Below are 26,513 nucleotides of genomic sequence, written 5' to 3'. Positions count from 1 at the left end.
TGAATCAAGCTGCTTATTGGTTCAGCAAGGTTCATTATGTCACTTTTTTTAATACTGTCTTTGATAAATGTATATACCTAGTCAGTAGCATGACAGTGTTTTTACTTGATTTACGATCCATGGGGATAGAAAGCACTGTTAGAAGCTTGTGTGTCACCTGTATAGTAAAGATTTAAGAAAAAATTCCCATTTTGATTGTACTGTTATAAATTGATCTCTTTCTGGATTCTGTGTTTTTTAAATTCGGTGTTTCATATATCTTAGGTTAATTTCTGTTTTTCTGCCAACATCATGTTTTCTGACTAAAATGTGGTAAATCTTAATATTTTTCTTATTTAAATACTCTTACATTAAACCTACTATTTTGAATCTTTTAAATTCCTTGTTTTTCTGTTGGTCAGATTAGTTGTTGAACTTTAAGGCCAGATTGAAGAGGCTATCAGATCGTTACATTGTTAAACCTAATTTTTTATTTTTGGCTGGTAGTATGGAGTTAACATATTAGTGATTATTAACCATATGGTTTAATTACTGAATGTTAAAGAGGTGTCTTACATATCATGGGGCTTCTTCATTTTTTATAGTGATTCTTCAGGTTTTAAAATATTAAATTAGATTAAATTAGAGTTGCTTATTAATTGAAAGTAATGATCAGAGTGCAATTATATACTTGAAGTCTAGTTATAAAAAAATGATTTAACGTGATCAGGAAAATACATTTTGCCGCCATTTTCATGAATTTGCTACTGTATTCAGTCCCCAAATACTGTTTGAAAATAAGTCACTTTAAATGCTTGCTTGCAGGAAATTTTGTGATTTATTGTAAAGGAATTTTTTGTGGAAGTTGTTTTAATATTGAAGAAGAAGAATTATGAGAAAAAAAATAGATGCTTTTAGGGGATAAAATGTTTTTTAAATTTTCCCTTAAGATCGCTATGTCTTGAGTGTTTAGTATGACGTCAGGGCACAATAATTTGCTTTGTCATATGCCAGACCACTATCCTTGTCTTTTAATTTTGAGTTCGTATGCCACCAAAAGCACCTAAGCAGCTAATTAATGAGAGCTGTCTCTCCCATTCTTCCTGGAAAGGCCTGTTTATTCAGCGTGACAGCTGGGAAAGTCAAGCTTTTTAGAGTTAGAACATGAAATCTCATTCCAAAAGGTGGTCATAGAAAAATAACTTTGAAAATGATTGTTTTATGAAAAGCCAGAAGCCCATTGAAAGATGTCTTGAGTTGTTTTTATGCCTTTATTGTTTCCTTTTTGAGTGTGTTTTTTTTTACACTTTTATGTTGTCACTAAATGAATAAGAGGGCTGTAAAAATTATTTAATAATTTGTTTTAGTAACAGAATTGTCTTCAAAGATGTTTTGAGAGAATTAATTCGAACGTACATTAATGTGATACATGGTTAAGTGTTAAGAATATATTGGGTTTATTGTTTTTTGCTGGTTACTTGGTTTGTATAACTGTATTTAACTGTCTTTGAACCTGATTAAGTAACTTTTTTATGGTTTCATGATTGATGGACTTTATTTTGGGGCCAAATGCCATTTTTAGGCAAGTAGATGATTTTTAGCAAGTTTTGGTCTTTCTTGAAAGGTGTATACCCTCTCAGTGTCTGGAGACCGGCTGATTGTGGGCACTGCAGGCCGTAGGGTGTTGGTGTGGGACTTACGGAACATGGGCTACGTGCAGCAGCGCCGGGAGTCCAGCCTGAAGTACCAGACGCGCTGCATCCGAGCATTTCCAAACAAGCAGGTACTGACCCCCCACCAACACTTTTGGAATTTGAAAATAATATGATCTTACTGTGTAATAGTGATTTAGTTACTGCCTTTTAAAGCTTTCTGTCCTTTTTTGAGCAGTGATTTAGAATCTGCTGTTAGGTGTATTTTCGACAGCCTTGTGTTAAAAGGTAGTATGTTAACTCAATTTTACAGAAGGCTTTGATGTGCAGAGGGGTTAAGTAATCTGCCAGTGGTTTGAATAGAGGTTTTCTGATTCCTTAGTGATCCTAGTCCAGGATACGTGACAGGTATGCAGTAATCAAAGAGAGTTTTGCAGGTATTTTAATTTATAAACCAATGAATTCAAATTTACATCTGACAATTTAGGATTACGGAATTTGCAATTCCCTTTATCCCCCTCTTTGTTAACCCTAATGCTAATAGAGTTCTTTAGCCAGTGTGATAGTAGAACTTAGATTTTTTTTTTTAAAGAATGCTGCTGGTGTTACAGAGGCATTGTCCCTCATATAATGACTACCTCTTGATGAACGGAGTGGGTCAGTCTTCCATCATCATTCCTAAATGAGATGACAGTTTATTAGTGTGCCCCTTTCCCCCGCCAAATCCTTAAAGTTCGAAGGGGAGTTGGTGGCGGGGTCAGCTGCTATAGGAATCTTACATGAGGAGAAGTCATTAAAGACATCAGATCTCTTTGGAATCTTACGGCTGCCCTTCAGGGCTTGTGCAGCTTGAAGCAGTTATGTCAGTTATTCTCAGCCCTTTATCTCAAAAGGCTAGTACCTCACATGGTGATCACAGCTCTTTTTCTCAGGATACTGTAAGTTTCCATGGAAGATAAGGAATCACAGTTATGGGAAACTTTAGAGATTTAAGTTTCTGATTAAAATATGCTTGCATTTATGAATATTATTACATCTTAGATCTAAAGTTTTCTGTCAGAGTTTATCTCCAGTTTATAATGGAAGTTTAACTAAAAGTAACATACTGATGTTTTTTCCCTCCATAAATAGTTTTTCAGGAATAAAGCTTTTTCTGTACCTTGAAGAATTAAAAAAAAAAAGAAAACATAGATTTTTATATTTACCATCTCTTACTTTGTTTGACATGTTATTTCAAGGAAAGATGAGGAAAGGTTTGAAATTATAAACCACTTTTGAACATTGCTGATAATCTGTGTTGTTTGTGTGCAAACTCAACTTGCTGTAGTTAAATGCAGGAGGCAGGATGACTGAGATAGACAGCTGGTTTTCCAGTTGATTTGAGTTGTTGATACACCCCCACTGAAGGAGGCACAATTCTTAGGGTTGCTAGAGGTGAGGAGGCATAGAACAAAGAATAATATGTTCCAAATGATGAAACGAATTTGACTCCGCCTTTGGACAGGACAACAAATAAACGATACTGAAACATTTTAAAATTCTTGTTGAGGTTTGACAAAATAACTAGACATTTTTTGATTGCAGTGTGCAGGGTACTGGTAGAATGAAGAAAACAAGTGATGTTAGCCTTATTTTTATTTTTATTTTAAATAGGTATAAGTGTTCTTAAACTTTTGGAATGATCTTACCTGTATTAGCACAGCTTAAACACTTGGTTAAAATCTAGTTGTATTCTCTTTTCATTTCAAAAATAGTCATTTTTCTTTAGTGTGGGTTGAATTTAGGAATTCATGCCTTGTTTTGGAAGCTGGAATTACCATTTTTGTCCTCTGATTCCCCTTTGGTAGGGTTATGTACTAAGCTCTATTGAAGGCCGAGTGGCTGTTGAGTACTTGGACCCAAGCCCTGAGGTACAGAAGAAGAAGTATGCCTTCAAGTGTCACAGACTAAAAGAAAATAATATTGAGCAGATTTACCCAGTCAATGCCATTTCTTTTCATAACATCCACAATACCTTTGCCACAGGTAAAGTATGGCATGCTAACTTACATCTGCTTGTTAAGATAACATCATTTTGCTATCAGTTGAACACTGCACATTTATACTTGGACAGAGTTTTAAAAAAATTGTGCTTGCTTTTTATGATATTTAAGGGAAGAAAATCTGATGTAGTACTTCTTGGGGAAAGTGAAACTTTTGTGACCTTTGAAATCAACTGTTACGATAATGGTTGCTTCTGTATCTGCTTTAAAGAACCATTTTGACTCCTTTGTAATTACTTGCAGGTGGTTCTGACGGATTTGTAAATATTTGGGATCCATTTAACAAAAAGCGACTGTGCCAGTTCCATCGGTACCCCACCAGCATTGCATCCCTTGCCTTCAGTAATGATGGGACTACACTTGCAATAGCATCATCATATATGTATGAAATGGATGACACGGAACATCCCGAAGATGGTATCTTCATTCGCCAAGTGACAGATGCAGAAACAAAGCCCAAGTGAGTATGCTTCACCTGTATTTGAGCCTTTTCTTGCATTCAACCCAGGATTTATTAATTTTTCTAAATTCATGAATAGCACTGTTGATGCCTGCTCGATATTACAGCTGACTGTAGGGTTGGAGTTGATTTTATCTTGTTCTCCCAAGCTTTCAATATCCGTAGGTTGATAGACGTCTGATGGATAAAATTGTGCCTAGTTGTTTTGTAGAGAAGAATGTCAAACTCTCATTCTTCTTGAATAGACACTATTATTTGAATCTCTGGAGTTATTACGAGCTCATTGCTTCAAAATTAAGTTGAGGAATTCAAGAATAATTTATTTTAGCAAATTCTATTTAAGATATTTAAGAATTTGAACTGCCAAAAATCTTTCCTCTCTACAGAGCTTGTTTCTTTAATACTTACACAAAATAAATGACCTTCAGGTCTTACTGAAAATTCAGTAATATGGCCTTGCCTGGAATAGCAGATTTCCTTAGTTTTGAAATTTTCATAGATGTCTTTAGCTCTTGGTTGTAACTGTTGACAGAGAAGGGACCATTTACATTTTTTTGTTACGTAGGACAAAGCTTTTTCCTTAATTACCTGCACCAGGCTTAAGGGAAACCTGATCCTTCAGCACTTGTTTAACCATAAAATACCAGCCCCAAGTGTCTTTGTCCTATTCCTTGTCCCTCTCTCAGGCCCTGGAAGGAAGTCCTCAGTAAATATGTATGGAATAACTGAATGTTTTCAGGATTCCTATACTTTTCTGAATTAAAATGGTATAGTGCCCTTGTTGAATTGGTTGAGTCCCTGAGAGGGGGCAGAGTGTTAATTATTCAATACCATGTATACTTTTACAGGTTTGACTTTAGAAAAGACTTAGCATGTGAAGCCTGTTGGATAAAGGGCTGTGTTTGCATTTAATCTCTCACTTTTGTATCTCTTGTCCTGGCCGGCCATTTTGATCTCATGCTGTTCTTTTTTTCTTTTGAACTTGTAGGTCACCATATACTTGACAAGATTTCATTTACTTAAGTGCCATGTTGATGATAATAAAACAATTCATACTCCCCAATGGTGGATTTATTACTATTAACAAACTGGGGAAAAAATTTTAATTTTAATATTATAAGAACCTGAAAATAATGGAAAAGAGGTTTTTATTAAAACAAATTTTTTTTAAAAGAACACTTTCTTTAGTGCATGAGATGATTTGATGATTTGCTGCATTTGAAGGTATTCGGGCAAACAGAATCGAAGCTGAGTGACTGCAGTTTTGGGAAAAAACCATTTTTGACTTTGATGTTTTTTTTTTGTTTCCATTGTGGAAATAAATGTGAATAGATATAGGTAGTTAAAAAAAAAACCCTTTGCATTCTTTCTGGACCTTAAATGGTAGAGAAAAAGGCTCTTGAGCCATTTGTTTCTCTTGCTGGTTGTAGTTGCTAATTCTAAAGCTGCTTCAGACTACCTCACGAGGAGGTTAATCTACAATTAAACAATATTTCCTCTTGGCTGTCCATTATTTTCTGAAGCAGATGGGTCATCATTTCCTGGGCTGTGAAACAAAGCGAGGTTAAGGTTAGACTCTGGGGAATCAGCTCGTTTTCAATCTTATTAGGGTGCAGAAGGAAAACTAATAAGAAAACCTCCTAACATCATTTTGTGACTGTAAACAATTATTTATTAGCAAACAATTGATCCCAGAAGGGCAAATTGTTTGAGTCAGTAACGTGCTGAGAAAAGACAGAGCATATCTGTGTATTTGGAAAAATAATTGTAACGTAATTGCAGTACATTTAGACAGGCATCTATTTGGACCTGTTTCTATCTCTAAATGAATTTTTGGAAACATTAATGAGGTTTACATATTTCTCTGACATTTATATAGTTCTCATGTCCATTTCAGTTGCCCAGCCGCTGGTGATTAAGGTTAAAAAGAAAAAAAATTACAGTGAGAATGAGATTCATTTCAATGTAATGCCCTGAAGCAGAACACGAACTTAGCTTGGCCTGTTCTGGGGAGTTCCAGCAGTATTTTTGTTGCCACACTTTTTGGTTTTTATTTACATTATTTGCAAATGTATGTTTCTGAATGGGACTTGGACCTCTGCTGAAGTTTATTTTATCCATGATATATTTTTAAAAAATTCTTTTGATGCAGAGAAAGGTCATCTTTTTATTTTTGAAGTATTTCAGTGAAAACTCAGTGTTAAGTCTGAACCCATCTTTTGAAATGTATTTTCTTCATTGCAGGTCCACCTAACCATCTCGTGAAAGTGATTTCTCTATGGAAAGCTTTGTTTTACTTCCTACAAAATACATGCTTTTCCCCTAAGGGATGCGTTATAGTCATTGTGGACACGTTATCTAGTATGTGGATTTCTCTGTTTTCTGTCTTACAAAAAACTTGTCTGTGTGTCCTTTCGTACTGACTTATGTAGGATGAGAGTCTGTCCTCGTGCAGTAGTCTGAAGAACTGTTTCTGCCCCCAGCCAGCCCAGTTGCTGTGTATGAGCAGCGTGAGCTCTTTTTGTAAAATAACCTAAACCTGTTATTTCCATGCTGTCTAATAAATCAGAGATTCAGAACCCTTAAATGTTGGATGTTTTTAAATGTTGGTAATTAATGTAATTTACTTCATAAAAAGGCTTCTGTAAAGCAAAACTCCCTTCATCAAGGGCCTGGTGGGGATGACATTGTACCTTTAGGTCCACACTGCCTTATTTAATTATGTCTATTCTGATGTACTTTGGGGCTTGAGTCTTGGATAAAGTGATCTGTTGGAGTTCTGCCATTTCCCTAGTGCCTGCTTGCTGGGTCAGCAGGGCCCTCGAGCCAACTGTGCAGCTTCACAGGACGGGCACAGACTGCGGGGCAGCTGACGGGGTTCCTTTGGCACGACTCTCCCCTAGTAGTGCTAGCGGTGGAGCTCCTGCAGCTCATGGAGCCCGGTGCTGATGCAGGCAGGGTACGTACAGCCAGATGACAGGCCCGTCTGTACTTATCCATCAAATACTAAATCAGAGTGAAGCCCTTGGGATGGTAAATAATGTAATAGCCAGAGACTAACTGATGGGTTTGGTTCTTTAGTGTGATTATGTGCGTTTTAAAGTCATAACCACTTGGTTGAGGACAGAGCATAAATTTAAAACATTGTTTAACTGAAAGAGAATTAATATAGTGTGGTAAAAGGTGACTAAATGAAAGCAACGTGCGGGACCTGTTTTTGAGCTCATGGTGTGGGAGAGCTTTTTTTGTAGTTCTTTCTGGGTGTCCTCTTGTCTCTTGAAACCAAGTGTATCTCACCCTAAGCGAGTCTCCCTGCCTCCTCTACGGACCTCTTAACTGCTCTTCTTCACAGTTGGCCTGTTTGTGATTATAGCCACCTGTCCCCCCAAATGACACAGGTGTAATACTGGTTTTCATTGTTTTCCCTTACCCGGATTCTCTTCTCTATTTTAAAGTGTCTCTTCTGTTTATCTTTCTTCTTTTCCTACTGCTTTTATCCCACTACCTTAAAGGGTCCCTTCCACCCATCTGGGGGAGTGCAGCAGCTTCAGTCTCTGCCCTAAACCCTCCATCTTCTGGAGCAGTGCCTTTCAAACCTTTTAGTTGTGACCCAAGTAAGATACATTTGAACCATGGTCTAGAACACACACAGGTCAATACAGTATGTACAACAGAGAAAGTTGCATAAAACATTGCTTGCCCTTTGTACACGTGATACATCAGTTTCCTTCCTTTCTTCTTTTTTTTTTTTTTTAAGGAAATTCTGGTTTTGGCCTCCTGAACTGATGTTATAACAGAATGCCATCTCTAATTTGGAAAATTGCTCTATACCACACAAAACTTTAAAAAGTCTTGCTCTTTTTATCATGCTGTGGCCTAGATCCTCCAGTGCGCCCCATTGCTCAGAGTAGCCCTTCATTCACTTTGTGAGAGGGTATGCCTCTTCCAAGGCCTGCAAATAACCAAGAAGGGACTGCTGACTGTCAAGTTGCTCTTAGAAGAATGGGAGTGGAGCTGACCTTCACTGGGAATTCTGACAGGTAGATGAGAATGTTCTGGTGGCAGCAGTATCTGGTTCTGGGTTCCACCATGTTAAACTTAAAGGTATGTTAGTTCTGAGGGAACCGCTTAGTTCTGGGAGAAATCCACATGAGCCAGCCTGAACCTTGAAGTCTGTCTAGCCATTGAACTTGTCTTTGAATCTCAACTTTGCTGCTTAATTCATTGCATCACTGGCTAAGTTAATTTCTGAGTAGCAGTTTACTCATCTGTAAAGTGAAGGTAACACCTAGCTCATGGAGTTATAAATGAGTGTATGTTCCTTAGGGTGCACCTGACACAGTCATTGAATAGCAGATCCTTTCTTAGGATGAAAAATAATCAATTCATTGCTCTCAGTTATTAGCTACCTTTTCAAGCTCTTTTCTTTTTCATTAATTAATGTAGTTCTCATATATCTGTGGGATTCCTTGCTGTTAACGTTTGTCAATATATTTGTCTTTTTAAAAACATTTATGAACTATTTCAAATATTCAGAAAAGACTAAAAGAATCACACCTATAAACTCACCATCCAGATTTTAAAATGTTAATATTTTGTCATAGTTTCTTCCCTTCATTTAAAAATAAAACATTGCCATACTTGGAGCATTATTTGTACCCCTCTCTCACCACATCTGCATTTTGCATTCTTAGAAGTATTGTGCTCATTTATTTATGCCTTTATGCCCATGAGGTATATCCATACGGGCAGGCTTCAGAGGTATTACAGGTTCAGTTCCAGACCACCGTAGTAAAGCGAATCTAGCAGTAAAGGAGTCACACAAGTTTTTTGGTTCCCCAGTGTGTATAAAAGTTACGTTTACATAATACTGTCTGTTAAGTGTGCAATAGCATATGTCTAGAAATACTATGTACATACCTTAGATGCTTTATTGATAAAAAACTGTCATTTGAGCCTTCAGGGAGTTGTAATCCTGCAGTAGCATCAAAGATCACTGATTATAGATCACCGTAACAAACAGTAATAATGAAAACTTTTGAAATAGAGTGAGAATTACCAAGATGTGACACAGATACGAAGTGAGCAAATGCTTTTGGAAAAATGGCACCAATAGATTTGCTCAACACAGGGTTGCCACAGATCTTCACTTTGTTAAAAAAAAAAAGTATCTGTAGAACAGAATAAAGTGAAATATGATAAAACAAGATACGCCTGTAAATCTTTAAAAAAATTTTGCATAAATGGTATACTGGTTCTATCCTGGAATGAACCTACCCCTAACTGACAGATGTGGTTACTAAAATGTAGAAGGGAAGGCATAAGGCTACAAACAGAATCATTTGTAGGGGAACAAGCAGTCCCGAGGTGGCACAGTGGAGTGGCTGAGCTGAGTGCTCCCTTTCTCCAACTGAGATCAGCCACCATTACGAAAGGAATAGCAGTTGTCCTCTGATGTGTTGGCTCTTCAAGGGTGAAAGCTGCATAATCGAACAGAAGTTGTTCTTTCCCCAGGGAAATAGGGGAGTGTGTTAATGGTACCCAAGAGATTAGGTGTACTGAAAAGAAAACATTCTTGTCATCCAGGAAGCAAACCACGGCTCTGGTGTTGTGGTTCTCTTCTTTGACATCCCCTCCTCAGTCTTTGAAATGTCTCTAGGTAGCCCATCTTTCACTTGGGAAAGGACTGATTTAAACTATTAGGGCTGGTTACAGCAGTATCCTTTAAAAATGGCACCTGGCAGTGTTGCTTTGGGACTCGCGCTAAGACCAGTGAGAGCTGCTGAGCCTGGTGGCCACAAACACCAATTGGCCATTGCGTACAGAGGCCCTTTCCCTTGCTCAGTGGTGTGTTGTAACTTTCATTTTTGAAGGACACCCACAGAAACTGTCTTGGAGTTGTTGTGGGGCATTGACTTCTTAGGATGTATTTTTGTGTCCTGATGGAAAGAAATCTGAAGGTAAAAACTGGACTGTACTGTGATTTAGAGAGAGCTGTCATTGGGGGAACATGGCATGAGTTAGCCTGGTTGGTTAATATAATTTATGATTTGGCAACTGGCTTTCAAAACTTTATTCTGAATGAAAAGCAGCTGGTTTTATTTTGTTTTGCTTTCTTTGAATGCACCTTTGGTAGGTATGACTTTCCAAATCACCTGACTTTAGTAGAGAAATGGAAAAACAAATGCTTTACTGAGCTTTGATGTAGCGGGGTGTCAGACTAAAGTAATTGAAGGCTCATTTCCAGTGGTTTATTTCATTAACTAATTTCCCAAGAAATATTCTTTCACCTCTGACCATCCCCTAGCTAACTTTGTGCAGTTAACACAAAACTAAGGAAGCCATACAAATTATGTTCACTGGTCTCAGAAGCACCTAAGTTTGCTTTTCCAATGTTGTAACGAAGTACCTTTCATCCCTTTATAGGACTCCGTTATAGGCTATTGCAGTAATTTAAAACCTATGTACCTAGACTCCTGACCTTGTTATAACATCACTTTATAATTCTCATAATACTTGGCTCTTGAAGATTTTCTTAGTACTAGCCATGTATTCTTAAAGAGCCCAGATGATTTGTCTTTGGTGTTATATTACCCATATCTCCTCAGCCGGGAAGACCTAACATTCTTAGTGAATTGCCAGACAAAAATCCTTCAATTCTTTCATTATTTCACAGCTTAACATGGCAGCCAGTTATTAGCTTTCTCCATTTAAAGAAATACCCTTGCTTGGAACAATGGCAACCTACGCCTTCATGCTTTGGGTGTAGAAGCGGCTCTCTTGCTGGGTTCACTGTTAGTTCATCAAGATGGCTGGTGGCCCCGTGGAGAAGCCCAGCTTTCCATACGTGACTAACGTAGAGGTGGTCATGGAAATGGAGGGCAAGGATGTTACCCTTTAGGCTCTTAACGTGTTCGTCACCCTTGTCGCTTCTGTTTCAGGTGAACGTGGAACTCAGTTGCCTGCCTAAGTCTAGACTGGGCACCGTTGGTTGAGAGCTTGGTACTTATTTGGCAGCTTGGCTTTCTGCTTACGTTCCATGTGTTGATAGAGTGTGCAGTGTTAAATGCTGGGCTTCACTTTTGCTTTGCAATAAGATTACCATTTGTACCATTTCAAAACATCCTGTGCTTAGCTTGCCAATTATTATACACAGTTTTATTTTTGACTCAGATCTGAAACTGTTGACGAGTAATAGACATCTGATTTATTTGGACTCCAATGTCAGAATCTGTGATAGACTGACTTGACTTAGGAGAAAAAAACAAATGAGATCAGCGGGAATATATTTAACTAACTCTTAAAGGGAGACTCCTTTATGGATATTGGCACATTGTTAACTGTAGTAATATTTGGTCTGTGCATTGGACGGGACTTCTGCCTGGAAACACGAGAATAGCCGTCTGCATTACTGGGAATATTTAATATTTCTAAAGAAACACTTTTTGGCTGAAAATAGTAAAAACAGTTTGGGGACAGTTCTGTGGAAACATACAGAAAAACTAGCTTCTTGGGGTTACTTGGAAAATAGTAGGACTAAACCAAAATTTATATTTGAAATTTAAATTTAAAGCAAAAATTTTAATTTGATCGTGAGTCAGAATTTCATGAAATGGTATCTTACTCATCATTGATCCGAAATGAATGCAGCCCAGAGGAGAGGATTATTCCTGTTTCCTCTTTTGGCCCAGTGTTTAGACCTGTTTTGCCAACATTCCTGATTGAGTTCATCTTTTTAATCTAGACTGGTTTCTCCTTGATTAGAGCTTCTTAGTGGAGTGGATGAGAAGAAAAAGACTAGGGCAAGGTATTTTTAATATTTGTTGCTTTGAGCAGCTAATTGTAGATTTGCAATTAAAGGGACAAAAATGCCTGTAAAAGGTTCTGCTTTTTTGGCAACTCAGGAGAAGAACCTGGCAGGAGAGGGATATGGACATATTGGAAGGGGTGACAGCTGTGTCAGAGGCTCAGCCTCTAATATTTGTGGATGGAATTGTCATTACTTTTGAGAGAAGGGGATTCATCTTTATTTTTATTAGCCCTCCAGAAATACAGATAAAGGTCAGGAACTGGAAACTGAAGAAACCGGTTTGAAGCAAGCCTTCTCTGACCTGTGTTGGAACTTGCTGAATGATGGGTATCCAAAGTCTTTGGGCATCTGGAGAGCTGAGATCTAAAAAGCTTCATATGGCCTGGCCTCTTTCTGAATGTGAGGGCCTCATAGAAAACATGGAGTCATGGCCTTTTTTTTAATGGAATCATCCATCACTGCCAGTTGCTTGGTGGAAAAAAACAACAGGGGTCTCTTAAAACAGCCTCATAACCCTCAGGGATCAGAAGACTGTGCTGGGCTGATGTGACGATGGCACACCATTCAAGATCTTCTGTTGGCCACTCACGCAGATCTGTAATTTAGGCCACACAGTCTTTCATTTTTTTTTTTTTTTCCCTCTCTGTACCTTTCTCACTTCCTTCCTCTTTCCCTCTCTCCTTTCCTTCAATCAATAGGCAGATAATAAAGGCCATTTATGCAAAAGTTGACTGAGGAAAATAAGGCCATTGGTGGATTTAGATGCTTGAGACCCCATTTTGCCATTTGGTCCAGGTGGTGGGGGTGGCAATGGATAAGTCAACCTATTGGCATGCATGCAAGACCAAGCATTGGCTCTGATCTGGCATGTGTTTTGCCATAATAATTGGGCCTTTTGAGGGCACAGTGAAATAGCACATTTTACTTCCATACTTTACTTAACAGTACATTAAAACAGAAGCACACACATCGTGCAGGGATTCTGTCAAGCAATAGCTTAGGAGATGCCCTTGTCCCCACTTCTGGGCCCAGCTCACATTTAAACAGAACATGACTTTTGAGATTCAGAAGCCACTGTTTGGAGCACCACTGGATTGTAAAAGCATGCATATTAGTAATTTGATTTTTTGGATGGTGTATAGATTTTCCAAGTCTGGTAATTTTGAAGAGGAAGATGTTGGAAAAATACTATGAGCTTACTTGTACTTGAAGCAAAATTTTACCTTGAAATCCAGCTTCTTGGGAAAATGTAGAGTAGGGTTAACAGCTTTGGGCTAGATGTCAAGAGACCGAGAGCTGGCCCAGTTAGTGGAGTGTCCTGGGGTACATGAGCCTTGAGGCTCCTGCTCTTTCTGAAAGGCTCATTTGCATGCTTCCCCGGCCTGACCCGCGATCTCTTTGCCTTTGAAAGGCAAAGATTCTCAGCTTCTGCAAGTATGGACTTGTTCTGTTTCTTAAGTATTTCAGTAGATGAAGGTTTGGAATAAGAAAAACTAATGTTTTTCCTCTTCCTGCTTAGTCCTCAAATGACTTGGTCATCATCCCTCTTAAAGGACACTGGATCATTTTTTTCCTTGCATAGTGTTCCCTCTCACAACAAACAAATGAGGGTGATATTATTTTACAGATGAGGAAACCAAAGCCACAAGAGGTTAAGTTACAGCCTTCAGGTCACACAGCTTGTACCTGTAGGACCATGATTCACCCCCAGCCTAACTCTTAACTCACTACACCACTTTGTTTCTCTGTGTCTATATGGTTGATGGCGATCTGTGTTATTTTCCTGCCATTCATTCATTCTTTATATAAGTATTTCCTCATATTAAGTTCCAGACTCTATGTTAGGTAATGAGTTCATTCAGGGCAGACACTGTCTAGATTTTCATTTTCCCTACAGTGCCTGGACCATTGTAGGTACTCAATATATACACATGCTACATGAATGACAGCCAGAAGAGTGGGTGTAGTTCGTGGTCCCAGAGTTTGCTGGACCCATCTTAAGAGTTTCCAGTTTTCCTTCATAGGGTATGAGTTCTTTAAACTCAGGATTTAACTTGTGATAGAAGTGTTTACTACTGTGTATGAAGATTTAATGATGGAAGCCATGGGCACTCACTTTGCCATAGGTTGGAAGAGAAGCATGGAGAATAATCAAGTTGATCCATTGATAAGTCATGCCCAATTTATCCTCAACAAATTCCTCAATTTATCTTCAACTATACTCTTTCCTCCTCCCTACTTCTCTCTCTTTTGCTCTCTCTCTCACACACACATGCACACACACAAGACACACACACAAACCCTTCTTTTTGATGTCTTACTCTTCCAGCCCTGCTCAAACCTCCTGTAAGACCCCTTCCTACATTCCTGGCATCACATTCATCTCACCTCTTCCCCCCATGTTCCCCAAAGCATGCTTTCTTGTACTTCAGCTACAGCACTTATCAAAACCCAGTTTATTTCTATTTTCAGAAAAATTTTGGGCACAAGTAATTTCTTGTACTGGTTTATGAGCCCTTAGAGGTCAGGAAGTCCTCTGTTCACAGCTTCCCAGCACCAAACATAGTGCTTTATATGAAGTAGGATGCAGTAAATATGGAATTAGATTGAAATTTGTCCAGAGATTTTTCCCAAGTGTCAGTTGTTCTTGTACTAGGTGCCATGAGGGCCTTTAGAAATAACATAACACAGACCCTGACCTCAAGGGGTTTGAAAAAAGGAAGAAGATATTTTCAAAATGAATGAATGAGTGAGATGAATGCCACTGTCTTAGCAATGGCCAGAGGAAAATGGATACTGATTTCATACACTGGCTAAAATACTTCTTGCCAGATTGTAACTTGAGCTGGATATATTCTTTTAAGTTTTCATCCCCACATTTAAAGCCGTATAATTTTTTTTTCTTTTGGGGTATTTCCATTTCAGTGCACTTTTTAAAATATCGAGTTGCGACACATTTCTTGGGAGATCGTGCTTGAAGACCTTGAGTTACCTTCTGACCATATTTCAATCAAGGCTTTAATCACATCCTCAGCCATTGAATTATTTAGCATCTTTTTGAGATTACATTTTTTATTCCTAATTATATGACAAAGATATATACCATGAAATATTTATCTTGTAATTATGATTAAAATGTACAGTCTCCCCAAAGATGTGAATAATAATGTTAAGTATTCTCTATTTAATTAAAGGAGTGGTGAACTGGACTGGGTTGCCATGGTTAAGCTGAGAACTACATTTCCCAGCATTCCCTTGCCAGTCTGTTTCCTGGTTAGAGTTGGCCCAAAGAGGAACATACACAGATGGGGTTGGTGGTTACTCTCTTAGATTTGTTGGCTGTCAGATGTGGTGATGGATGGCAGCCGAGGTGTCTAAATGGGTTCCCGTTTGTCCTTGATCTCTTCTGATCTGCATCCAACGTTTCTTTCTGACTGTTGTCCCCATGCCATGATGTCCAGCTGGAGCATGAGGCCCACCGCTGGATGCATGATGCAGACAAGACTGCAGCTACATAGAGGCCTCTCCCCAGCTCCCCTTTGCAGTCCGTTTGGTGGCTGGGCATTGCTGCCCTCTCTGGTTGACTGCTTAGTGACTGCTGATCCTCCAGCACCCCTTCCAGACCTTTACACCCCTCCCCCAGCTCTTCCCACAACTGTATACGGTCAGATTCCTATAATAAAGCCCTATTCCGTGACCTCGTGGTGTCTGCTCCCCTGACTGAACCTGACTGACACAAGGAGTAAAAGAATTAGAAGCAAGTGTAAAGTTTTTTGTCAAAGGGCTTTCATTCTTTCAGAGCCTTCTGCTGTTAAAGTTGTTAAGGGCAAATGTTTAGAGGTGGATGAAGGTGCTAAAACCTTTCCGACTTGCTTCTGTGGTTTCTCGGGCATAATGAGATGTCTTCTTCATGTGAAGATGACCCTTCTGACCCGCTAGCATTTGTGAAGGTGGGTTTGCACTGATCCAGACAAATTAGATTTGTGAAAGCTCTTAAAAGAGAATTGACACTCACCACATGTTTATTTCTGCCCTTCATCCCTTCCTCTCTGTCTCTGTCAGTCAGTCTCTGTCTCTGATATGACCTTTATGCTACTAGAACCAGTGGTGGAGATTTTTTATTATGGCTCCAGGTTTTAACTAGACTACGAATACAACATATCCATGGCCTTAACCTTACTCAGGAACATGTCTTAATGCCGCTAAGCTCAGTGGCCACCAAAGTATTCCCTTTGTGGGTCCCTTTTTGTTTTCTTAACATTTTCATTAATCTACCACCCACCCACCCACCCACCCATCAATCTATTTCTCCCTTTTTCCATCCTCCCATTTACCCATTCACCCATCTATCCATGTGTCCATCCATCCACCTCCTGATCCTAACACTTCTGAGTGACCTGACTTGGACATAGCATTGGGTTCAGGAGGGTGGGCTCTGCAGCAGACTTGTTGGGCTTGAATGCAAGTGTTGTAATTCACTGTGGAATTTGGGGTTGCTATTTAACTTCTGAGCCTCAGGTCGTCTGTCTTTTATGTGGTAATAATACTGTGATACATATTCCATAGGGTAGTTATAAGGATTAGATGAGATAATGGACAAACAATATATGGTATATTACCAGTACAAAGTGTTAATTGCTTTTGTTATTATTGTCCTCAGCTTTATTGAGATATAATTGACATATAACTTGTTGTTAATCAAAGGTGAATTTTTGTCTTTGTCTTCAAGAAGCTTTGGGTTTACTGGGTGGGGCAGGCATATAAGCCAGCAAAGTGACCTGAGGCTGAGAGGAAGGAGATAAGAATTATATATTTTTCTCTTAAGCCTAGAGATATTAGAGGAATAGTGCATGAACATGTGGATACATGTGCCAAATTTAAACGTATTAGATAATCATTATAATAATCATTGTTAAAAAGAGAAACTCTCTCAAATTATCACCCCCCAACATATCTTCTGCACAATTGCACTTTCAACTCTGGACCAAGGGCCCATCCTTGGGATGGGACCCAAAGCCACAGGACTATGTGTATAACCCCAGCTCACCCCTCCCCATCACATTTAAATGGACTTAAGATGATATTTGACTGAAGGGCATCTGACTTTCTGATTGGACCTGGGGTAGTGACCTTGGACTTTTGTTGTCCTGTTGAAGAAAGATGAGTTGGATCAACTGGAATTCACTCCTAGGGCACTAAAGAGACTGAGGCAATTGGTGGTGGATTCCACAGCTGGATGGAGGATCTTGTACATTTGGGGGCTTGATAAGCTTGTTCTAGTCCATGTGTAAGCAGGCAAGTTGAGGAGAAGGAACAGAGGTGTGTAATGAAGAGCAGAGACTCTGAGGCCCCTGAGAAATGGAGATCTTGCTTCTGCTGAAACATTTGGTCCAGGGATATTTTTCTGCAGTGGTATGTAGGCTGTGTCTTTTATTTTTTATTTACAAACCAATTGACTATTGATCACTAGATATATGCTATTACATTTAAAAATTGGGAGCTTTAGTTTTGGAGGTACAAACCCTATCAAACTGTCTTTTGAGTTTGTAAGGCAGTTCAATCCTGTGCCTTTAGCACTTAGTGTGTGCGACAGTCCAAAAGGGTTCAGTTGGGTGTGTGCTGTCTGTGTTCCCCACCAGGGGAAGAGTTTTGTTAGTAACTAGGAAGCAGCAAGTTCATAGAACTGCAGCATGGCCAACAGAAGTCCTTTCTCTTCAGAGGAGCTGGCGTCATCTCAAGCGTGTGGGAGCTAGTTTGGCGGGCAAAGCAGGGCTTGTACTTAAGTTTTACAAGAAAGGAAACTGAAACAGTAGAAAAAAAGTCTTGAAGCCTTATGACTTACGGAATAGAAAATTCTAAGCCGGACAGCCTGGCTTCACAAGTGACTAGCAGTGTGATCTTGGGCAAGTTTCCTGGGTCCCAGGCTTCAACTGCCTCATCTGCAGAGGTGGTGGTTAGGAGGATTAAATCAAAATGTAAATAGAGTGCCTGGCCCAGTGCCTGACGTACAGTGGGAATTCAGTTCATGCTAGTTACATATAATTATATAATATTGGTTATTATGTCTAATATATGTATTCCTTTTGAAGGTGGTCTTTGACCAACAAAGCCAAAAATAAATATGAATTCCTGTTTTTTTCTTTTGGTCTATAGGAGTGTTGTTCTGTAGCGTTAGACTCTTGGGGGACTCATTAAGCCTAATATTCTCTTCCTAGTCTAAAAGGTCTTTGACTTCAGGCAGTGCGTTTTGTAACTACATTCCCCTAGTCCCTACCCTATTCGCCAGTCTCTTTTAAAACATAAATTGAGTTCTAAACTCTGAACTGCTAATGTGGGAGTGGAAGCCCTCCTCTGAGGACACCTGCAGTGCTGTCTAGTGTCAATAAAGTCTCTCTTACCACAATAAGATGTCACTGCACCACCATTGGGATGGCTGTTACCAAAAAACCAGGAAAATAACAAGTGTTGACAAGGATGTGGAGATGTTGGAGCCCTTGTGCAATGCCAGTGGGAATGTAAAATGGTGCAACCTCTATGCTGCAATCTAATAATATCAGTCTTTTAATGGATGAGTTTAATCCATTCAGGTTTTTTTTTTTTTTGTGAACACTGAGCATATGAGTTTATTTCTATAGTTTCTACTGTCTTATTTGAGCATTTTTATTTACTATGCTTTTGTTTTCTTTCTTCTTTCTCTGCTCTCTGTTGAACTGATAGAGTTTTTCATATTCTTCCCTATTCCCCAACCTCACTTCTGGTTTGGAAACTATAAGTTGGTAGTTACCCTTACATTTTTAACACCCATAATTAACTATAAAATTTTCTGTCATACTTCATAATTATTCAGTACTTCTAGTCTCTTCCCAACAACAACAGTGTTCTCTCATGTGTTACCAACCCACTGAACACTCCATTTCACTGTCTTATAATTGATGTTTATAGTCTTAGTCTTACCCAATTTAAAATCAGTTAGTTTTTTTTGTACAGTCTAGCAGTTAATTAAATGTATTAACATATCTATATCTATATATGTCTCTCTCTCTCTATCTATATATATAGATATATATATTATCTTTGCCCATAGTTGTTTTTTCCCTCTGGGTTAATTTTTCTTCTTGCTGAAATATTTCCTTTAGTAGCTTTTTTTCCTAGGGAGAATCTGAGTATGTCTGTACACCAGATGACGCCTTTATTAAGGCCTCACACTTGAAGGATAGTTTAGCTGGATATGAAATTCTAAGTTGAAACTTACTTTTCCCTTGGCATCTTTTTTTTTCTTTAAATCATCTGTATTTCCTGTTGTTAGGACTGCTGTGAGTCTAACTATTATTCTTTCTAGAACATCTGTCTTTTTTTTCTCCCCCTCTATGTATTAGTTAGGGTTCTCCAGAGAAACAGGACCAATTAAACTCCCTGCTGCTGCTTCCTGCTTCCAGTCCCAGAGATCAGCTATTCAAGTCCACAAGAATGTTTACTTCTTATTTTGGAGCCTAAATCTGTGCTTTTTGGTTTTCTCTTATAATTTAGCTGTCATCACTGTCGTGTCTGGAGCAGAGGAGTGATCAAAATGTGAGCTTATTGTGTTGTCTTAACTAGCCAGCTCATGCGATTTAAACATTTTTGCTTTTTAAATGGCACAAGATAAATGATCTATCTGGAAACAATTAGAAAAATAACAGTAGTGACTCAAATATTTAGAGTCTCCTGGTATTGCCTACAGAGAAAAATAAACTGATTGATGAAATGAACCAGAGGATTGTGTTTGCACATCTTAGGCCAGGTGGATCATCTCTCAGAATTTATTCTACCATCACTACCATTATGACCCCTACGTCAGGAGGAAGTGTCACTTGTCTTGGCTGCTGGTGGCAGGATGATTTTATCCAAATCATTTCATATTTTGGTGGAGATTGTGCCATCCTGATTTACCTCATTAGAGATAACAGGTGTGAAAGCACTTTGAAAAAGATTTTGAACAGCCATGTCACAGTGGGTGGTATTATTAATACTCCTTGGTACTTCTCATTGGAGAGGGTAATTATGTGTGGCCTAGGGAAAGGCTTCTGGAAGCAGGTGGATCTATGTGTGATCTTAGTGGGTAAATCAGTTGACCTGACTTTCAGTAGCTGTCACTCCTCAGTCCTTTTACTTTGTTCTGTTAGCTTGGGATAAGAGGTCAATTTTCTTTTGTCTCCTGTCATCTGAAAACTTCAGTAGTGCCTAGTTCCATCTTGAAGTTAAATAGGGGACTGAAGAAGCCCAGGGCACGTTGCCCTTTATCAACCCCCAAAGTGGTTTCTCTTTCCAGAGCTTTAGCTATATGAAGCTGTTCTCACCCCTGAGAAAACCAACCAACTGCCTTTCATTATTTTTTGGTTTCTTGGCCTACAGGGCTCTAGAACTTCAAAGAGGTTCAGAGGGACATGTCCAGGGGCCCAGGGAGGCAGAGGAACAGATCAGGCTCAGTTGTCTCCTACCCAGCATCCTGCCTTCCTTGCCCACCACCTCCACGCTTCCCAAGGTCAGGTGCTTGTGATGAGCACACCCCCAACTCCAGCTCTCTGTCTTTTTCTCTTCCTACTGTCATTCACAAGGGCTGCACCAGAAGGAATGCATGTGGACCAGGGAACCTCCAAAGGGACGGAATTCACATGTGGTGTATGAGTAGGAACATCATTCCTGCCCTGCTGAGAGGCAACTGTGATTTTTATGGAAGAATCGGGACTTGGCCACAAGGAACCGGAGTGGGGTGGCTTTGGGCTGGATTTAGCTTCCTTGCTCCTAAAATGGTGGGTTGCAGCTGACAATGGCTTAAAGTCCTCAGCAAAGGGATAGGCACTTTTTGTTGTTCTGGTTATGACTGTCCTGGGGAAGGTGGCTGGTCCTAACTCAAGGACAGCTCCTTGACGCGTCCTGGGGCAGGGTCCTCAGAATGATACTGCAGTACCCCTGACTCTGGTTTCTTCTTAGAAGTGGCCTCTTTAGTTCCTTCTTTAGCCGTTTGCTAAGAATCTGACCAATATCAATTCCTTTTTGAATTTTACTTGCTTTAAATTCAAGAAACTCAAATGAAGCAACCAGGATCAGTGGACTTTCTTCTTCTGGTTCCCTGTGTGAATAAAGGTTATTGTTCAAGAAGGTGGGGCGGTTACATTAAATTCACTGCTTTGAGGCTGAATCTTGACAAATTTTAAAAGTGAAGGGAAAAGGGGGAGGGGATCCCACCCCAAGCTAGGAGGCATTTGAGTAGCTGGAAAAATCATTGCATTAAGCCACGATAAACATTAATCTGCAGGTATGTAATAATTCTACGTTTTTAAGAGAATGTTGAATAGCTGTAACTGCTTTTGTATTGGAGCAGGAAGGCTAGACCTGAACCTGAAAATCTTTCATCTTTTATCCCTAATACACACTCAAAGTACATCGCAGTCTTAGGAAGTACAATTAAAAAGGGGGTAATCCTTTTTTCAAGTCCCCAGTTTAATTTTCTTGATTATGGTAGATTATGAGTCATTCTGAACCTCGGTTTCCAGGAGAGACAGCGCCTTCTCTTCAGTCCCTTTCAACAGTTGTTTATGGCGGTTTCAGCCTCTTTCTGCCTCTCGGAGGCTCTTTATTTTTAAAGCAAGGCAGACAAGGCCTAAAATTATTCCATTAAAGAGGGGCAATTTTTGTAATGGGACTTAGAGTGCTTTGCAGAAGTGCAGGCAAGTTTCTTCAATATCCTGAGCATTATTCGCTCATTTAGTTAAATGATGTTTCTAATTCCCTGGTAATTACGTGTAATGAGGCACTTTTTCTCTTCTTGATGAGACTTTAGCCTAATATGAGATGGCGTATTTTTTTCTTTTTTTTTTTTTTTTCCATGGGGATAATTACCCCTTCCCAGGAAAAGCAGGGTTTGTTGTGCAGAGTATAGCAAATTATTTTATTTCCTGCCATCTTGACTGCCAGTAAATTATAAAATTAAGTTTCAGTGGCGCATTAGCACCATTTTGGAAAAAGCTCCAGACTATTTTTCTTTTTCTTTTCTTTTTCTGTCTCTTTCTTTCTTTCTTTTTTTTTTTAAATTCATGTACTGCTGTCTTGTGGGACTGTAGAGGCTATTATTCATAGAATAGATGTTTTTCTGCCAATTCCTAGTATTCAGATGTATTGAAGCAGCAACATAGGTTTAATTTTTCCGGCTGATATCCAACGTAGAATGTTCTTGTAAGCGTCTTTGTGTTCAGATAATTATCATCACAAAGTTAAGTAATATGTCCCCTCTTTTCTCTGCTTTCCCCTCATTCCTCCTTTGGATGTCAAATTACTTTTTGTGCAATGCTTCAATTAAATGCAAAGCAACTATATTTGAATCACATGAAGGTGGTGACACCAACTATTAAAAGGCAAGAAATTCAGAGTTAATATAGTCACTGTACTTAACTCTTCCTGTTGTTAAAAAGCAAATTTGAAGAGAACATCATTAATTAAGGACAATGTCATGTCGAACTTTGGTTTCCTGTATCCAATTATTTTTACTGATTTTAAGAATAGTGCATTATGCGCCTGTGTGTCCATGCACGTGTGTGTGTCCATGCACGTGTGTGTGTGCGCGTGTGTGTGTGGCTGTCTGCTTCTGCTTTTCTGGTCTTTGTTTTTGAAAAAGAAACATTTCTTAGGAAGAAGCAGCAGAATGGGATGGACAGAGAAAAAGAGAGCCTAGGACTGGGAGTCAGGGGCTCGAGTTTGAGGATAGACTCTACTCCTACCTGGCTGTGTGGGTTGGCATGACAACCTCTTGGAGCCTCAGTTCCCTCCTCTGAAAACTGCCCAGGTTCCAGCAGATGAGCTTGAAGTGTTTAGGAACCTGAAAGTTCTTCATCTCAATTAGTGAAAGGATCATGTATTAGGGTCGCTCCAAAGCAGCCTTTATTTAGATTTGAGGGGTATGTGTGTGTGTTGTGGCTCTCCTCTGCTCCACCACTGTACCGTGGTAATGATGCTAATTCCCACGGGTCCAAGTGCCCCCAGCCCCCTGGCTTGCCAACGGCCTGGTGTCTGCTAAACTCCTGCCCAGTGCCTGTCCACTCAGGATGAGATTTTTACACGCCAGCGAACCCACGATGCTTCAGCTCAGGATGCTTCCCTTTGGTGAGAACGTGTCCCTGTGCTTCTGACTGATGTCCGTATATTTTCCTTTTCTTGAAAGTGACCAAAGACTGTCCTTTTCAGATAAATAGAAAGCAACTATTTGATGTGGGCTGATTTCTCCATGTTTTGGAAGTGGGGAATGTTCACTGAAACCATGAATCTTTCTCACATGTGTAATCAGCCTGTAATAAAACCCTGCCATCTGGAGTTTTTCTTTTAAGCAACCACTGTTTGGGGTAATTCTGTTTTAGGATATTTGTGTTGCTTACTTCATTTTTTCCCCTTGGGATCACCGAGGAGTTTCACATGCTGCTTCCCGATGGCTTCTCTGTAAGTCTCAGATCTAGGCCTGTCCCTCCACCGCTCAGCACTTAGCATGAGCTCCCTTTGACCACAGAACACTGTAAACTGTGCATCCCAGCATTAACCCCAGAGTCAGGTGGATAAGGATCGAGTCCTGGATCTAACATTTACAAGCTCTGTGATCTTGGGCAAGTTGCTTAACTTCTCTGAGCCTCAGTTTCCTCATCTGTAAAATGGGCATCATAATACCTCATAGGAGAAAATGAGATAACACACATAAAGCACTTAGCACAGAGCTTGGGACTTCACTGCTCAGTTATGTGGGCTGCTGCTGTTGCTGTGTTGCTACTGTTTTTACTGTCTCACATGTTTGCTTAGTTGCATGAATGCTGCATTCCAACCACTGTTCCTGTAATTCGCCCTCAGCTCTCCAGTCCTTGTGCCTCTGTTTATGTAGGTTCCTCTGCCTAGCATACTTTTCTTTCTTGCTTCCTTTGGATGAACTCATTCACACTCTCATTCATGTATTTGTGGAGCACCCAGTATGTGCCAGTCCCACCTGCCTGTCATGCCTCATCTCAGACATGCCTTTGTTGCCTGTGCTGGTGGTCGGAGGGCCCTCTTCCCCATCTCCCCCCGACTGTCAGGTCCCTGCTCTGCTGTGGCCATGCCTACCACACCGGGCCCTTGCCCAGTCCTTCCTGTTCTCATTTTCCCTGATCTGGTACTAGTGCAGCAGCTCCCTTGCAGGTGCTGTGTGAACAGGGACTGAACTGAATGGGCTTCCTGTCCTCTCACCGAGGCCTGTCTGATGCATAAGTTGTCTTACCGATGTATTTCCCTTTTCTGAACTCCCTTGGCACCGTGACTCCCTATGATGGTACTTGGTCTTCGCTGCTTGTCTGTGGCTGTGTGTGTGGTGAAACGATCAAACACAGGCTTTCAGCCTGGGCTTCCCACTGTGCAGCGTGTGGCCTTGGGCGAATCACAGAGCCCCCCTGCACACTGATGCGATGAGACCTGTCAAGCAGCACTGGCATGAGGATGGAGTGGGGCAGGCAGGGGAGGCACTCCGCTCAGTGCATGGCACACAGGAGACACTCCCCGAGTTTCAGCTGCTGTGTTACCATTATCATTACTGTCATTGGCTTTTCTACATAAGAGATTCTCAAACCTGTCCACTGCCCGTGAGAATCATGTGGACAGCTCTTAAACATAAGTTCCTGGTCTCCTCCCTGACGTCCTGAATCAGAACTGCCAGGATGGAGTCTGGGAATTCGTTTGGCTCGTGTTCACTGGGTGACTCTGGTGTCCAGCCTGGGAACCTGGCACAGGCCAGTGCCTGTGGGCTATGGGGCTGAATACCCCTGTGTCGTATTTAGAAACACACTCTACACTGGATTAGATAGTGTCCCCACAAAATTCATGTCCACCCAGAACCTGTGAATGTGACCTTGTTTGGAAATAGGATCTTTGCAGGTGTAATCTAGGTAAGATGTGGCCATACGGGATTAGGGTGGGCCCTAAATCAAGTGTAACTGGTGTCCTTATAAGAAGAGGGACATTGGAATCAAAACAGCATGGTATTGGCACAAAAACAGACATATGGATCAATGGATCAGAATACAGAGTCCATAAATAAACCCACACACCTACAGTCAATCTTCTACAAAGGAAGGAAGGATATACAATGGAGAAAAGAGTCTCTTTGACAAGTGGTTGGGAAAGCTGGACAGATGCATGTAAATCAGTGAAGTCAGAGCACTCCCTCACACTATACATGAAAATAAACTCAAAATGGCTTAAAGACTTAAACATAAGACACATAAACCCCCTAGAAGAGAACAGAAGAAAAACATTCTCCAATATAAATCATAGCAGTGTTCTCCTAGGGCAGTCTACCCAGGCAATAGAAATAAAAGCAAAAATATACAGATGGGAACTAATTAAACTTATAAACTTTTGCACAGCAAAGGAAACCATACATAAAATAAAAAATACAGCCTGTGGAATGGGAGAGAATATTTGCAAACAATGCGACTGACAAGGGCTTAATTTCCAGAATATATAAACAGCTCATACAACTTAATAACAAAAAAGCAAAAAAACCCAGTCCAAAATGGGCAGAAGGCCTAAACAAACATTTCTCCAATGAAGACATACAAAAGGCCAGTAGGCACATGAAAAAATGCTTAATATCACTAATTATCAGAAATGCAGATCAAAACTACAATGAGGTAACACCTGTCAGAATAGCCCTCATTAAAAAGTCTACAAATGATAAAAGCTGGAGAGGGTGTGGAGAAAAGGGAACCCTCCTACACTGTTGGTAGGAATGTTTGGTGCAGCCATTATGGAAAACAGTATGAAGACTTCTTAAAAAACTGAAAATAGACTTACCCTATGATCCAGCAATCCCACTCCAGGGCGTATATCTAGAAAAGACGAAAACTCTTAATTTGAAAAGATACATGCCCCCCAGTGTTCATAGCAGCACTATTTACAATAGCTAAGACATGGAAGCCACCTAAATGTCCATTGACAGATGATTGGATAAGAAGTTGTGGTACATATATACAGTGGAATGCTACTCAGCCATAAAACAGAATAAACTACTACTCAGCCATAAGTAAGAATAAAATATTGCAGCAACATGGATGGACCTGGAGATTGTCACACTAAGTGAAGTGAGCTAGAAAGAGAAAGAAAAATACCATATGATTTCACTGATACGTGGAATCTAAAAAAAAAAATGACACAAATGAACTTATTTACAAAACAGAGACAGACTCATAGACATAGAAAACAAACTTATGGTTATGAGGGGGCAAAGGGGGTGAGAAGGAATAAATTGGGAGTTTGAGATTTGCAGATACACACTACTGTATATAAAATTAACAGCAAAGTCCTACTGTTTAGCACAGGGAACTATATTTAATAGCTTTAATGATCTATAATGAAAAAGAATATGAAAGAGAATATATGTGTATATGAATCAGTATGCTGCACACCAGAAATTAACACAACATTGTAAATTGACTATACTCAATTAAAAAAGAAGAGGAACATTAGACACAGAGATACACAGAGGGAAGAAGGAGGCAGAGACCAGAACGATGCTGCCACAAGCC

At 39.8% G+C, this 26,513-nt stretch overlaps 1 protein-coding gene across 12 annotated transcripts in view; it reads left to right on the top strand.

The window, feature by feature from the left end:
- BUB3 (BUB3 mitotic checkpoint protein) overlaps positions 1–26,513 on the top strand; it is a 105,624-nt gene that overhangs the window by 4,274 nt on the left and 74,837 nt on the right. For 9 of the 12 annotated variants that reach the window (XR_012510086.1, XR_012510084.1, XR_012510085.1 and 6 more), the window contains exons 5-7: positions 1,604–1,762; positions 3,479–3,656; positions 3,917–4,133. Coding sequence is in view for 3 of the 12 variants with exons in the window: in XM_045515197.2 (XP_045371153.1) it covers positions 1,604–1,762; positions 3,479–3,656; positions 3,917–4,133; positions 5,122–5,137 (570 nt within the window). In the remaining 9 variants the exon portion in view is untranslated. The other 3 variants (XM_010952933.3, XM_045515197.2, XM_074373440.1) reach the window with 3 other exon arrangements.

Source organism: Camelus bactrianus, chromosome 11 (genome assembly GCF_048773025.1).
Source record: "Camelus bactrianus isolate YW-2024 breed Bactrian camel chromosome 11, ASM4877302v1, whole genome shotgun sequence".
NCBI lineage: Eukaryota > Metazoa > Chordata > Mammalia > Artiodactyla > Camelidae > Camelus > Camelus bactrianus.
This window is presented reverse-complemented; position numbering and strand designations above follow the sequence as displayed.